This window comes from Pempheris klunzingeri, chromosome 2 (assembly GCF_042242105.1).
Source record: "Pempheris klunzingeri isolate RE-2024b chromosome 2, fPemKlu1.hap1, whole genome shotgun sequence".
Classification (NCBI taxonomy): domain Eukaryota; kingdom Metazoa; phylum Chordata; class Actinopteri; order Acropomatiformes; family Pempheridae; genus Pempheris; species Pempheris klunzingeri.
The window spans coordinates 26455833-26470750 of record NC_092013.1 but is presented as its reverse complement, the minus strand read 5'-3'; the positions used below and the strand labels follow the sequence as shown (position 1 = coordinate 26470750).

Sequence of the window (14918 nt, the reverse complement as noted above, 5' to 3'; positions counted from 1 at the left end):
ATAGTTCGTTTGATTAGTGGACTGACTATGAAAAGAAAGACAATGGCAGTATATATATCGACATACGCAATTAACTACGCAGCCAAAAATTTGTAGACACCCAAACATTATATCAACCTCCACTCTTTTGATGTCAGGCTTTCCACAGGATTTCTTTGGAAGCTAGCTGCAGAGATTTGATTGCATTCAGCCACAGAAGCATAAGTGAGGTCTAACACTAGTATTAGATCATAAGGTTGCTTGATGGTATGTTGGTCTGTGGTGTTTGAACATGAACAGTTTTGAGTTTTAGCTGATAGTTGTTTTAGTTGAAACCGTTGAAAATGTACAACCAATTCAGGACAGCAGCTGGTTCAATTTATTTGGTTTGTTAGCTGTTTGTTTGGGAGAAGTGTGAGTCTGAATTCTGAGCAAGGACCAAGAGAAAGCAAAATTCAGTCAGTCATGGTCTTCCACACCAAACTGGAAAAGCTTTGCTTTACTGTAATTGAACAGTCTTTGGTCTTTTGGCCCTATAGTGTATGTTTAGCTGGCCAGGTGTCTGAGTATGGACTCTGAATAGATTTCAAGTAACAACCAAATTGTGTCCATTGCCATGTATATTACCTACAAGTTCACCGTCACTAGTCCATACGCATCTGCTAAGACATGGAATTGCACATAATTTTATATTTGCCAAATTAATTTAAGTTTCACTTTCACTTCTTGTCTTCTATAAGACAGTTTGATCACCAACACTTACAGGCTTTGTATTTCTGTCTCTGTCACTCTTTGGGACCTCTTTTAAATAACTTTTACACAAAATCAATATGCTTTTATCTTAGCATCAATACAAAAACACTACAAAATCACTTCACTTCTTTGTATTTTGGATCGTCCTTGACTGCAGTCACAGCATTTCTAGTTAGGCCATGACATAGCCAAAGTGCAGCTCATTAAACGTAACGGAGGTTTTGAGGGGTTAGAGGTCATGCTCAGGGCTGATAGGAATTAAGTGTCACTTCAGCCGAATGAGCTGATCATCCAGTTGTTGGACTGAAATATATTTTCCTCCTTAATCTGGAGTCTAAACTAAAAGCACTAAGCATTGTAATAAAACAAGTCTAGTGAATTATTTAGCTGCAGGTGTAACTGTTGAACATTTTTGCAAGGCTGAATATACTAACAGTAATAATCATCTATCTATCTGAAGTTTCAAACAGTAGCGGTAACTATCAGTAGGAAGATTCCAAACTTGTGGTTTACTGCTACAAAACAAATCTTTTGTGGCACCATTTCATTTTGACTCGCTGTTATAAGCATCTGCAGAGTTTCTAAAGAAACTGTGGTAGTACAGTACAGTACAGTACAGTAGTTCGTTGTCTACATACGTGTAATGTCAAAAGCACAGTCTAACATTTTGGGAAATTCTCTTGTCAGATGAGAACAATTTTGATATTATCTGTGACTTGATTTATTTACATGTAGCTTTATTGCCTTTTATTGTTTTATAATTTTTTTTAAAAAGTAAAAATGAAGCATTGCAGTTTTAGCAGCAATTAGCACTGAAGCTATGTTTGACAAAAATATATTGGTGACCAACTCAATTCATTTTTTGGAGGTAAAGTATCATAAGCGTGAAATAATTGCCTAAGAGTAACTTTACTGTGGCGTGGAACATATATTGTAAAATACCAATATACTACACTGTTGCCCATAAAGTTGGAATAATTCTTCAATACCGCCAATTTTGTTAAAGCCTGAATACACAGTTTGCAAAGGTTAATTGTGGTTTAGGTTTCACTGTGATATGTTTGGAAGAGTTTGATCAATAAAGTTGAGAAGATATACACTTTATTTATCAAGAATAAATCACATTGTCACAATCATTTCATGAGAAGAGGTCAAAAACATTTTATTCCAACTTTATGGGCAACAGTGTATATACTGATTACTGTCAGTGCTTGTGTGTGTGGGTGCCTGGGTGGTGAAGCGGACGATTTTGTCGTTACACCAATAACTTTACTCAACACGGTGGTTCTGATTATGTCAGAAACTTAACTCTTTGTAACAGTTAACATGGAAATTCTCCATAATTGTTGTCCTCCTAAGATTTCCACTATCCACGAAGCTGACAATAATTAGATGGGACATTTTTTGTTCAAGCTTGGGGTTAAATTGCTGGTAGATTAATCTCTTCTAAGGTGATACTCAAAAGATAAGATACAAATGGTTTTATGTTTTTCTTACTGGCACCTAATCCGATGTACAGACCAAAATCAACAACGTATTAATCCTTCCTAAATTCCTAATAATGACTATAATCTAAAACAGCATACAAATATTAGCTTTCACCAAGAGCTCAAACAGCTGGGTACTGCAGTTTTTTAGCAAAACAAAATTTAATGTGTATTATTCTGCAGTATTCAGAAGCAGATTAATCCACATTTGGCGCTCTAGTGAGTATTAACATCTAAGGAAAGAATATATATCAGGCTTTGGATGCACACAAAATGCTTGTCAGTATAATGCATGCCTGTTGATATTTGGGCCATTAATTGCCTGTTTGACAAGAAACATTCAATTTAATATAATACTGGTAAAGAGAATTAATTTAAGATTACACTTTTTAGACACTGACATGATAGTATTGAACAAACTTTACTTTGGTGTTTCTTCTCCAATTTGTGAATTTAATGCTACGTGGCCTTTTCAATTTTCAGAAAAGAAAGACAACACCATTTACTGTCTGGGTAATAAAATTGCTTTCCCTCATGAGTAAAATTGACTGTACAACGTATCATCAATTTCCATCTTCATTTACCCACTTCAAGGCTGTAGCACAAAGGCCTGAGAGCTCTCTGATGGTGGCTGGTGTTGAATGGTAAAACGGCTCGACAAGGAGCACGCAAATTAGGTTCTCCTCTCCTATTGATAGCGAGCCTTGACATTGTGCAGGTTTGAAAATTAATTTCAGTCAAGTGTCTGTGTGTGTGTGTGTGTGCGTGTGTATACGTCAGTGGTATAAGACTGGGGACAGTGAATTGTTAATGCCACTATATGGATCATATTGTTAATAGAAAAATTAAAGAAAAGTCTTTCAAAAGAGTCACTCTGGTATGCCCATTGTCCAACAGCCAGGGGGGAATATCCAATCAATCTGACCTCCGACGGTCATAGTCAGTGCACTGCATCCTACATTATACTGCAAAGCACCGATAATAATATAGAATGGGCAACATATATTGGGGTATGGGTTGTATAGTATATTATATGGTTTATATTGCATATCTTAAGAAAAAGGCTTGGCCTGTGAAGCTTGACTAAGGTTAATGTGAGCAGTTAAACTTAGAGACTCAGCTTCATAATGACTTCCAGTTAATGTAATTAAAGTTATATTAACATAATAATTTGATTCACCTGATTACAATGTCACTTGCACCATAATTGCACCATAACTTCATACCAATCATAAGTAAATATTAGCATTGCTAGTGGCCCACTAAGTATTTGTTAGTGTACCAATTACTGTGCGAGAAAACTGTATATACAAGGATATGGATTAGATGTTTGCATTAGCTTTAGAGAATGCCCTGTCCAGATTGGCTCAACAGGCCAAGCCTGGAGTTTCTGGTCTTTAATGTTCAAATTGAAATATAGAGGATAAATCTTATACATATACAAACTATTTACTTTTGGCTTTAAAAGGTGTAGAACACCACATGCATGCATTATCAGTTGTCAAAAACATCAGCATTGGATACATGCAGTGTATGATTGTAATTGGTGCTTGATTCATTTTTGTACATCATTGTGGGAAGTGTTTTTCCACAACATACATCTCCAATTCAACATATCCTGTAAAGGAATAGCACACTATTTTACATGGTTTGGACAGAGCCAGGCTAGCTATTTTCCCATTGCTTCTAGTTAACCAGTTGCTAACCATGTCCCTATTCCAGTTCCAATTGATTGAACATTTTCATGATTTTTAACAAAAAACTAATCTATGAGCCTTGCCTGCCATTGCTATGGGTAAGAGGTGAATCAGAGTTGGAGCAAATTGTGAATGCTTCATTGTAATAGGCAACTAAGCACAATGCATACTTGACAAATTCATCCAAAATAGATCCATAATCCAAAAGTGAGTTGATTTCAACTGCTGAATGTTTTATCAGCTTTAAAGGTTCATGTTTCCATTACTCTGCTGCATCTTTACGTAGAAAATAGTGTTTTATTGCTATGTTAATATGCTGGATTTCATATAGCGAAGTTTGAAACTCAATGTAATGTAATGTTTCTAAACCTTGGAATATACTAAACGTGCTGTGTCTGATTTTGCTGTAGCACCCAATACAGTCCACCTGAACAAACTGTTGTATTTACCAAATAGTTTTGGAACATATATTTAAATGTTCTTTACAGGTTTGTCTTTAATTTTCTGTGACATGCTGCCATCTTACAAAATATTCAAGTTCTCAAAATTGTCAGAATATTTTCCTTGCTTCTTTGCATACTGGGCACATATAAGAGATTTATTGTGATCCTGCAGTGATAATGAAGTACAGGCACAAGGGAGCTGTGTCAGTCTTTGTCTTTGTCTTGTCTCTTTGTCTCTGGCTCTCATGCTGGAGGTATAGAGCCGTCCCAAGATAACTCTTGATTTGTCAGCATTGTGCCTGGTTTTAATCTGCCATTCTGATCAGGCAGAGGGCAGAACAGCTATGGCCCACTGAGGTCCTGATAGGAGTTTGTCAGACCTCTGGAGGACATGATTAGAACTAGCTAATTAGAACAAAAAAAAAAGTTTAGGAAACTTTGCAGAAGTCATCAGAGAGGAGAGAACATCTATAAGGAAAGGGAGTGTATCATCATCATTTACATGTGTCGGGCTCCACCAAGTTGGTGAGGACTACATGTTTCTTCACTAGTGGCTTCACTAACTAGTGGCTGCAGTAACTTGTCACTTCTTAATGTTGAGAAAACGTATTCTTCACATTCACTCATCCCCTAATAACAGCTTATTTTTGTTAAGTTGAAGATGAACTGAGTATTTTGTTGTAAAACTTTACATTTTTTACTTTTAATGATAATTTTTAGTCTCCACAGTGGTAAATGGTGTGCACCTTTCCAGTCTCTCTGACCACTCAAAACACTTTACACTACATTCACACATTCAAACAAGCAGGTTGCCAATGAAAACTAATCATGCAGGACATATGGACAGAGGGGGGAGTCAAACCACCAATCGTCTGATTGGTGGATGGCCCACTCTACCTATAAGCATCAGCCCAAGCGATAAAGCTAAATATAGTGTTAACCTTACATAATACTGGCCAATAAAAAAAATCCCTTAACTTCTACTCCCTGTGGCTCTAACAATGACATAAAAATAAAATATCCACCAGTATGTCAGCCTGCTGTCTCTCTATTGTTTTCCTCTCTTGCCTGGATCCTGCCCACCATTACATCAGCATCTTATGTAAGAGCTGCGTTCAAACATGTGCGGGGGGACAGCAGGAGAGCATCAGTAGATCTTAGCATCAGCAGCAGCAACACTAAGTGAAACTGTCACCAGCTCTGTTTTTACCCACAAGCTCCTGTGCTCTCACAGGAACGACAGGCGACCAATTAGGGTTAGACGAGCCAGCGGAAATATTGAAATAAATAAACTAAAAGATCATTTGTGGCCTGGGGCTTGTGTCGCTTGCATGGTGAAAGATTAATGCTGCCCCTCTGAAAAACTAAAGACTCTAAAGGGACAGCGGAAGTGGCTTCTTTCTCTTCTGAAGCACTGGTAAAATAAAAGAAAGGGCCCAGAGATGCCTCCGGGCCAGAGGAGCACCGATGAGAGATGAGGAGAAGAGTGGCCGAGAGAGGAAGAAAAATAGACAGAGAAAGAAAGAGGAAGACAAACATATTGCGTTGACAGTGGCACATAGCTGCTTTCACTCTAAAACACACACACACACACAGACACAGCATGCTTTAATCACACAACTTTGTCTTGCTGTAGTTGTGAAGCCTTCCACTTACTGAAATCTCTAACATCTAACCCTAAACCTGCTGTATTCTCAAATAAAAGCCAGTATTCAGTTGAGTTCAGATAATAATAGTTGAGGGGATGGCTGCCACAGTGACTTACAGGCTGGTCACTGACTTCCTCCAATTACTTTTACTTTTCTGGTATTTCATTTGCTGTTACAGAAAGCTGCCATTAATGAAACTACACAGGTGTTTCGCCTTAAAAGCCTGCCAGGACAGGAATAGATATATATATATATATATACACTTGATTATACACTGAGCTGTAGGAAGGTGTCTAATGTGGTGAATGATGTGATGTGATGTGCTTCACTGACGTTAGCCTAACAGAGATCTGCTAAAACAGTAAGAATGCAAGTAGCAAAGTAGCTGCATGGTAACAGTATTTAAGAGAAGAGAAACAGATTATCTCATGCAGTTAATCTAGCATCATTTATTTGATTCCCTGACCTTGCAAACTGCTGACAGAAATAAGCAGGAAATGTTTTGCAGCATGGCATTTCCAAAAAGCCAGTCAACCCATCTTCACTATGTGGGAGATGTGAGCAGACTAAGTGTTTAATTAGAGTGTTCTGATGTACTGTATACTAATAAATGTAACTTACTGTGCCAAATATGACATTTTTCTGGTCACGTTACTCCCATTGGATGATCATTTATGAGCTCATGGTGAATCATTTCATTTGCTTATAATAGGTTATATAATTATTGGTACAGCTTTTGTGTTAACAGAACTGATGATGATCTTTTGACTAAAATGTATTTATATTCATGTAATTTTCTGCTTTTTGCACACTTGACATTTCATTTTAATCATGTCAATAAACTCGTTTGGAGCTTTCCTCTTTGGTATCTGAGTTCCTTGGCTCACTTTCCCAGATTTTGGACGTAAGAGGAATGTCCCAGAAATCCTAACCTACCTTAAGACATTTCTAAGTACACTATATGACTAAAAGTCAGTGAACACCTGACTATCACACCTAAACAAGCTTTGAGCCACAGAGGTAGAGTGGGTCGTCCCTCAATCAGACGGTCTGTGGTTCGATCCCCGGCTCCGAGTCAGTATGTTGAAGTGTCCTTGGGCAAGACACTGAACCACCACTTGCTCCTGAAGCAGAGCTACAGTGTGTGAAAGAACAGTCCCCTCCAACTTAGATTCCTCTCATGATGATGTGTGAATGGGTGAATGAGGATGTGATGTAAAAGCGCTTTGAGTAGTTGAAATGACTAGAAAGGCACTATACAAATACAGACCATATACCATTTTTGGACATCCCATTCTTAAACCACAGCCTTGAAAATGTGGCTAAAACAGTTCCCAAACTGTTGCCACAAAGTTACTAAAATGTCTTCATGTCCTGTAGCATTGAGTAGATCCTTCTCTGGAACTAAGGGGCCAACTATTTTACCACACTTTAGCACTGGTTTGCCCAGTGCTTTGAGATTGTGTGGCTCACCATTTTGTGGCTGAGCTGTTGTTGCTCCTAGGCACTTCACAATAATACACCCTAATAATATAATGAGTAAAATCATTTTCGAAATGACTATTTTGTGTCAAATTATTGATTTCTTTAGTACGAAGCCGTATGATACGTGGGATAATGTAAGCAGTGAGCAGCTATACATCTTGGGTCATCTCTTCAGGTCCTGCATCACCCTGTCACCCTATCAAAGTGGCTTGTGGCAAGGTGGCATTATGACAGTACCATGTTCTAAATCATCAACTTGTGACCAGTTCTAAATTCTTAATATTTGTTTATGGTGATTTCATTGCTATGTTCTAGATGTTATGCGCCTGTTGGTAATGGATTTAGCTGAAACATCTAAACTCAAGAATCAGTAGGAGTGTCCACTGGCTTTTGGCCATGAAATGTAGGTTTATATATAGCATCCAATGCATAGTTGACCTAGGGTGCATTCAGGAGCTCACAACATTCGGAGATTTCAGAGCATCCAAAAAGCTTCCCACTGAAAATATTTAACGCATTAACTATTTAATCTGATCCTGACATCAGGCCTTTCAGCTGAGAGCTTTTCAGAATTTCTGACTGTGCTCTTGGCAGAGGATACATATAAAAATGGGGAAATAATTTTACACAGACTTAACTCCTTTTGCCAATTTGTAGCTTTCCAATTTTCCCACAGCATGTAGAACCACAACAATTGGCTTGGGCTCACCAAAATTTGCACACTGGAAAGACTCAGACAATTCTGACAGACAAAGAATTACAGATATACACCTGAGTAGGCCCAGTAGGTTTCCTCGGTGGCTGCTCTCCGGTGTCGTGTCACGCCGGCCGTGGCTCTGCGAAAGCCTTGAATAGGGGTTTGGGACTCTGCTTGGCTTCCTGTCAGCGCTGCATTGGGGGAGAACACAGGGACAGGCAAGTTAGCATAAACAGCAGCAGAGCTTCAGCAGCACAATGCTGCCCTGCCTAGATACATGCTGGGCAGGATGACAGCCAACTGTGTCCTTAGCTGCCTTACCACGCAAGCTGCCTCATAATAACATTCACAGTAGGAACAAAGGTCAACAACAAAGAAAATAACTACGCTGTGGAACTTAACTGTCTAGAAAAGAGATGAATTTACCTCACATACATATAAGGACAACCTCAGTCGTCAACAACAGCTCATGCAAAACAGCATCACAAGTGAGACTAAAAGGATTTAGCAGCATCAAAAAATGCTGCAGACAAAAAACACCAGAATAAAAAGAGAAGGTCTGCTTTGCCTGTTGTTAAGAGCCAGCTCTTTTGTTATAACAGATTCTAAAGTACTACTGCACATCAATGATATACTGATATGTCGGTTCTTCTCTGCTTTTTGGTTCCATCTCAAGACCTTTATTTTTTGAAACCCTGGGTACAGTTGGTTGCATTTCAGCACAGCAGGCCTGGTTCTTCTCAGGTTCTTGAGGCATACAATGAAGCTGCCATGTACAGTCTGCTGTGTGAGCTGGGAACTTGAGGGCCAAAGGGAACATACACAATTAATGAAGGGTGGGGAATGGAAATAGGTGGTCAACAGCCACCCAAGAGAAAATTATTTTTTTATTTAATTTTTTGCCCAAACAAAAGTAAATATCAAAATCAACCTTGACATAATGGTGTTATAATAGTCACTGTCTATTTTGACCATACTACTCATTTACTCATATATTTTTTTTATGCATATATCCTTTTGTTGCTCTTGAGACTGCGTCCAAATGATTAAGATCAGCACCCTTCCCGTCCTGGAGACAAGGCAACGATATTTGTTGTTTTTATTAAACTGGATGTTACCTTATCATGTCCCATTTATATATATATATATATATATATATATATATATATATATATATATATATATATATATATATATATATAAAAGAGCCTTTGTTAGGTTTAGAGGGTTTTACTGTATTTTCATTGGTATAAAACATAGTAATCTTGGCAGCTGCATAGACCAGATACCTGTAAATGGCTTGAGGTTCAAACCTTTCAAAAACATAAAATCTCTTTCCACAGTCTGAAATATTACAGCTAAGCAGTGTTTCTTAGAATATAATTTCATATGCATTTCATTTTGAAGTAGAATATTCAAATGGGAAAATCAAAAATCCCTCCCGGTTTAATGTGTGAAACTTTAAATCTCCTCCTCTTGGGCAGTGAGACCTTTTTGATCCCTGCTAAAGAAAAGGCAGAGATAGAACGCTTGGCTTCTTTAAAGTTGAGGACAGTATTTCTGACAGCTTCTCTCCTAATGGCTCCACTGTGCTCTGTGATTTGGCCTTTTAAAGATCTTTCACAGGATAAAAATCATGCTAAAAGGAAATGACTGGTTTCTTGTAGACCTGCAGAAGGCCACCTTTAATTTTCCATTCATAGCATGGCTTACAAGTCTCAGCCAGAACACAGTACCAGTCTACATTGTTTTTTAGATTTTACTTTGAGGTACAATGTGGGGAAATTCTATGGCACTCAAGCAAGTTCAAACTACTTCTTTACATTGTATTCAATTAGATTTTTTTGCAATGTATGCACACTATGCCTAAGGTATACGTTGCAGTACACTCAATGACAATCCTGTAAGTTCTTTTAGGGAAGAACCTGAGCAGGAGCCTCAAATTTGCTCTGAAGTACAATACTAAAGCAAAGTTACTTAATTACTTTCCAGCACTGATACAGACCAGTGTCTACAAAGACATCTCAAGTTTTCCTTGGGCCTTAACCCATCAGTGTCATTGCTGAGATCTTGTTACACAGCCAAATTATACAAAATTTGGTTTACTGTTACAGAGACTCATATATTAACACATTCATCCATCAAAGTGGGCAACAACGAAGTCATTTCAACCAATGGAAAGAACAACAAATAAGCAAAAAAACACATAAACAAAAAAATAAATCATTGTGGTCTTGCCATTCAGACATATCAGGCCATTTCATTCATGTTGCACTATGGTCACTGCAGTAACTACTAACTTAGTACTAAAGAGTGCGGCTAGTGCGGGTAGACCACTGTGTTGGTCTACCCTCCCAGCTCAAAAGTTCAAGACTAGATTCAAGACTGCCACTTGGGGTGGGGGATGTCTGGAAGAGTGTCAATGGAGAATGTCACCTTAGCGCACTATGCACACTGTGGCAGCATCTAAAGGAGGAACTGCTATTTAACATCTGACCCCACAATGACGAGTGGGGACAGATCGAGCTGTCTCCATATAGACACCAGGCAAGCCTGAAACGTCAATCATGTTGTAATGGAAACACAATGTCTCCAGCTTTTTTCTAGGCATTGTAGAGGCGATATAAAGTCTCAGGATGAACAAAGAGTGAGTCTTTGTTTCAATGACAGACACTACTACCCCCCCCTCTCTCCTCCCCATCCTCCCCTCTCTTCTTGTTTTAATTCTTTGGGATGTACGCATGGTTCATGTCTGTGAATGCCAATGGGAGGCAGCTCTATGGCTTTTCTATGAATTACATTATTGATTTCCAATACTGCTCAGAACAGAAAATGTAATTATGCACGGACCCCGCCCTAACCCCCTCCATCCTCGCCAAACACATCGTCTTTCCCTACCCTCTTTTTCTTCCTTGTCTTTCACTCAGTGGCTTTTCATCAATTTGTCTTTTGCTGCTGCCTTTAGTATCCTGCCTCTCCCTCCATCACCTGACCTCTCCAAAGTCTCTGAGTGCAGTGTCCTTCAATCATGTCTTGACAGCCACAGATTTCAGCAGGAGCATCAGCAGATTAGTGCATTATAATGTCCAAGAATTGTATGTTTATCGTACAGTTTATTGTACAGCCCAGGGTTGGTAAACAGGTGTACAGTGAATAGCCCTATCCAACTACTGTTCTAATCCATATTATGGCAAGAACCACTCAACTAAGTAAAAAGAAACAACAGTCCATTACTTTAAGACATGAAGGTCAGTCAGTTCAGAAAATTCCAACAACTTTGAATGTATCCTCAAGTGTAGTCGCGAAAACCAACAAATGTTCTGATGAAACTGGCACTCATGGGGACTGCCCCAGGCAAGGAAGACCAAGAGTTACATCTGCTGCAGAGGATAAGTTCATTGGAGTTAGCAGCCTCAGAAAGTAAATTAACAGCACCTCAGATTAGAACCCATATAAATGCTTCAGAGTTAAATTAGCAGACAAATCTAAACATCAACTGTTCAGAGGAGAACAGCTTGAATTAGGCCTTCATGACCGAACTGCTGCAAAGAAGCCACTACTGAGGAAGAACAACAACAAGACGACAATTACTTGGGCCAAGAAACACAAAGAATGGACATTACCAGCAGAAATCTGTTCTTTGGTTTGATTTGAGACCAAAATTTGAGATATTTGGTTCCACCCACCATATCTTTGTGAGATGCAGAAATGTGTGGTTCCCACCGTGAGGCAGGAGGAGGTGTGATGGTGTGGGGGTGCTTTGCTGGTGATCTACTAAAAATTCGAGGGACACTTAACCAGTATGGCTACCACCGCATTCTGCAGTGGCATGCCATCCCATCTGGTTTGCACTTAAGTGGGACCATCATTTGTTTTTCAACAGGACCCCAAACTCACTCTCCAAGAAGGGAAGTGATGTAGTGCTATGTCAGAAGACCTGGCCTCCACAATCACCTGCCCTAAACCAAGTTGAGATGGTTTGGGATGAGTTGGATCACAGAGTGAAGGAAAAATAGCCAACAAGTGCTCAGCATGTCTTGGAACTCCTTCGAGACTGCAAAACCATTCAAGGTGACTACCTCATGAAGCAGATTGACAAAATGCTGAGTGTGTGCAAAGCTGTCAAAGCAAAAGATGTCTACTTTGACTAAAATATAAAACATATTCTTTTAACATGATTCCAATCTTCAATATTAATCTACAATGTAGAAAATGATAAAAAATAAAGAAAAACCATTGAATGAGAAGATGTTTCAAAACTATTGAATGGCACTATATATTTATATACACACAACTGCACTCAAAATGATTAAACCCCCATTGCAAGATAGGTGTATTGGCAGAATTTAAAAACTTTCAGCTGCATTCAATGAACAACTCAAACAAAAACAATGGAAATAGCTCAACACAACTAATATTACAGGTGGTTTCTCCAAATCCAAAAAATGTGCCACTTTTGATGACTGCTGCAGTCTCAAAATTATTCAACCCCTTCTTGAGAAGCACCTTTAGTACTTAGTAGAGCACCCTTTTGCTGTTGTGACCTGCTGCAAATGTGACACATACGTAGCCAGATACCAGGTTCTGAGGAATAGCTTCCAGCTCTCTCTAATATTCTTGGATTTGCATGCTGCAACCACCCTCTTTAAATGCCACCAGAGATTTTAAATGATTTAGATGTTAAAGTCAGGCAACTGTGACAGCTACTCTAGTATCTAGGACTTTTTCTGAAGCGAAGCCTTGGTGGACTATGAGATATGCTTGGGATCATTGTCCTGTTGGAAGATCCAATGATGCCCAAGCTTCGGCTTTCTCCGGATATTCTGCTGATCATTATACCTGAAAAGTTCCAGTTTCATTGCACCACAGAACAGAATTCCAAAACTTCTGTGGCTTATTTATTATGGTTTTGAGAAATTTACTTGTCTTGTGCTTTTGGGTCATAGTGGTGTACATCTTGGAGTTCGGGCATGGAGGCCTTCAGTGTTTAGTCTGTGCCTTACTGTAGAAACTGAAACCTCAGTGCCTGCTGCCGCCAAGTCTTGCTGCAAGTCTTTTGTAGCCTCCTCAGAAATCTGGTGGCAGCTGATGATAGCTTCCTCTTTCTGCCATGTCCAGGTAGTGTAGCCAGTGTTCCTTTAGCTTTGAACTTGCAAACTACGCTTCCAACAATATCTCTAGGAACATCCTTGTATAGCCTTGTATCCTTTTCCTTGCTTCCCTTGCAAGGCTGTGATCTACTCTGTTAACTTTTTGTACAGTACCCATATTTTTAACATGCAAAGAAGCATCACTGTGAACAAAGTCCTCGCCAGTCTGGGTATTTGATGTGTTCTATCTCAAGCACACCTGCTGCAACTAATGAGGTCCTTGATTAGTTGCATCAGATGTGCCTGATACAAGCAAGCATATATATAGACAAGTGACAGTGTCACGGTGTCAAAGATAAGTGAGAAATCATAGAGACTGATATATCATAGGCAAACAAACTCAAAACTATATGCAGGACTACAGTTCTTAGTTGACCCTTTGAAAAACATTGGCTCGAACATTGAATTTTACCCCATAAGTAGATTTTTCATTTTGTTTAAAAAAAGATTTTAAAAACATATATACTCAAAGGGTTAGGTTTTTTTTTTTAGTATATTGCCTTCTTCTCTTCTTCCTCATGTCTCCCTCCTCTCTTTTTATTCTCCTCTGAACCCCAGGGAGCTCCCCCTTTCAATCGCCAACCCTTCTCCCATCTCCATTACATCGTGGTCTGGCCGTTCAGACGTGTCCGGCCATTTAACAGGCTTTATTTATCCAGAGCTGATGCCCTATTAAGGCGAGCAGACAGACTCAAACTGAATCTATTTTAGGGAGGGGGCCTCTCCTATGGTCTTCTACCACAAGAATAACAATGTTTAAGTCGGTGACAGCGAAAAGACACAATGGGAGGATTGAAAACAGAGGTGAAGGACATTGAAGGAGATGAGGAAGGAGAGGAATGACAGATGAGAATGGGAGGAGGAGGATAAGATGCGGATAAAAGCAGAGAGATGAGCTTAAAGAGAGCCAGAGAGGGGGTGAAGGAGAAACTGGAAGAAGAGGAATATGGAGTGAGGCGACCGCATAAATAGGAGAGGAATTAAGCACCAAAGATATAAATTACACTCCTCTCCTAGCAACAGTTACCGGGTCACTGATGGACAGCCCACTGCATGGCAACCAGGCAGCATTAGAGGATGAGAGGAAGAAAGATGAACAGAGGCCTACTGTTGGGCTGAGGGGGGAAAATAGGAAAAGGAAGAGGAGGGAGGAAAGCTTTGATGTTCTCAGGGGAAAAATATTTACCATTGAAAGATATATTACTGTATGTATGTATAAATGTCAACATTATGGGCATTTAGCTGATTCTCCTCCCCACAAAGACTGCTCTGGTAAAACAAAGAGAATAAGCATCGAGGAGAGTGTTGAAAGTTTGATATTCAGTCTTTTCACATGTTGTTGTGTGCTGTGTCACTTTTGAGCTCAAAAAAAAGAGAACCAGCAAAAGAGCGAACTGCTGTTATGACTCGAAGGTTTGAACATTGTAACCACAAGGTCTATGCCAAAAGTAGAAAGCTTGTTCATGATAAGGACGACCTTTCATTATCATTCCACTGATAGTTATCACTTTAAGAGGAGACATGGATTGAGAAGACACAGATAAAGACAATGACAGGACAAGCTGTTCAATGAGAAAC

General features: G+C 39.2%; 1 protein-coding gene across 1 annotated transcript in view; it reads right to left on the bottom strand.

The window, feature by feature from the left end:
- Positions 1-14918, bottom strand: part of LOC139211184 (receptor-type tyrosine-protein phosphatase gamma-like) — a 367486-nt gene that overhangs the window by 273997 nt on the left and 78571 nt on the right. Inside the window, exon 2 of the mRNA XM_070841466.1 lies at positions 8265-8381. Coding sequence (XP_070697567.1) covers positions 8265-8381 — 117 coding nt within the window. The remainder of the gene's footprint in view (positions 1-8264; positions 8382-14918) is intronic.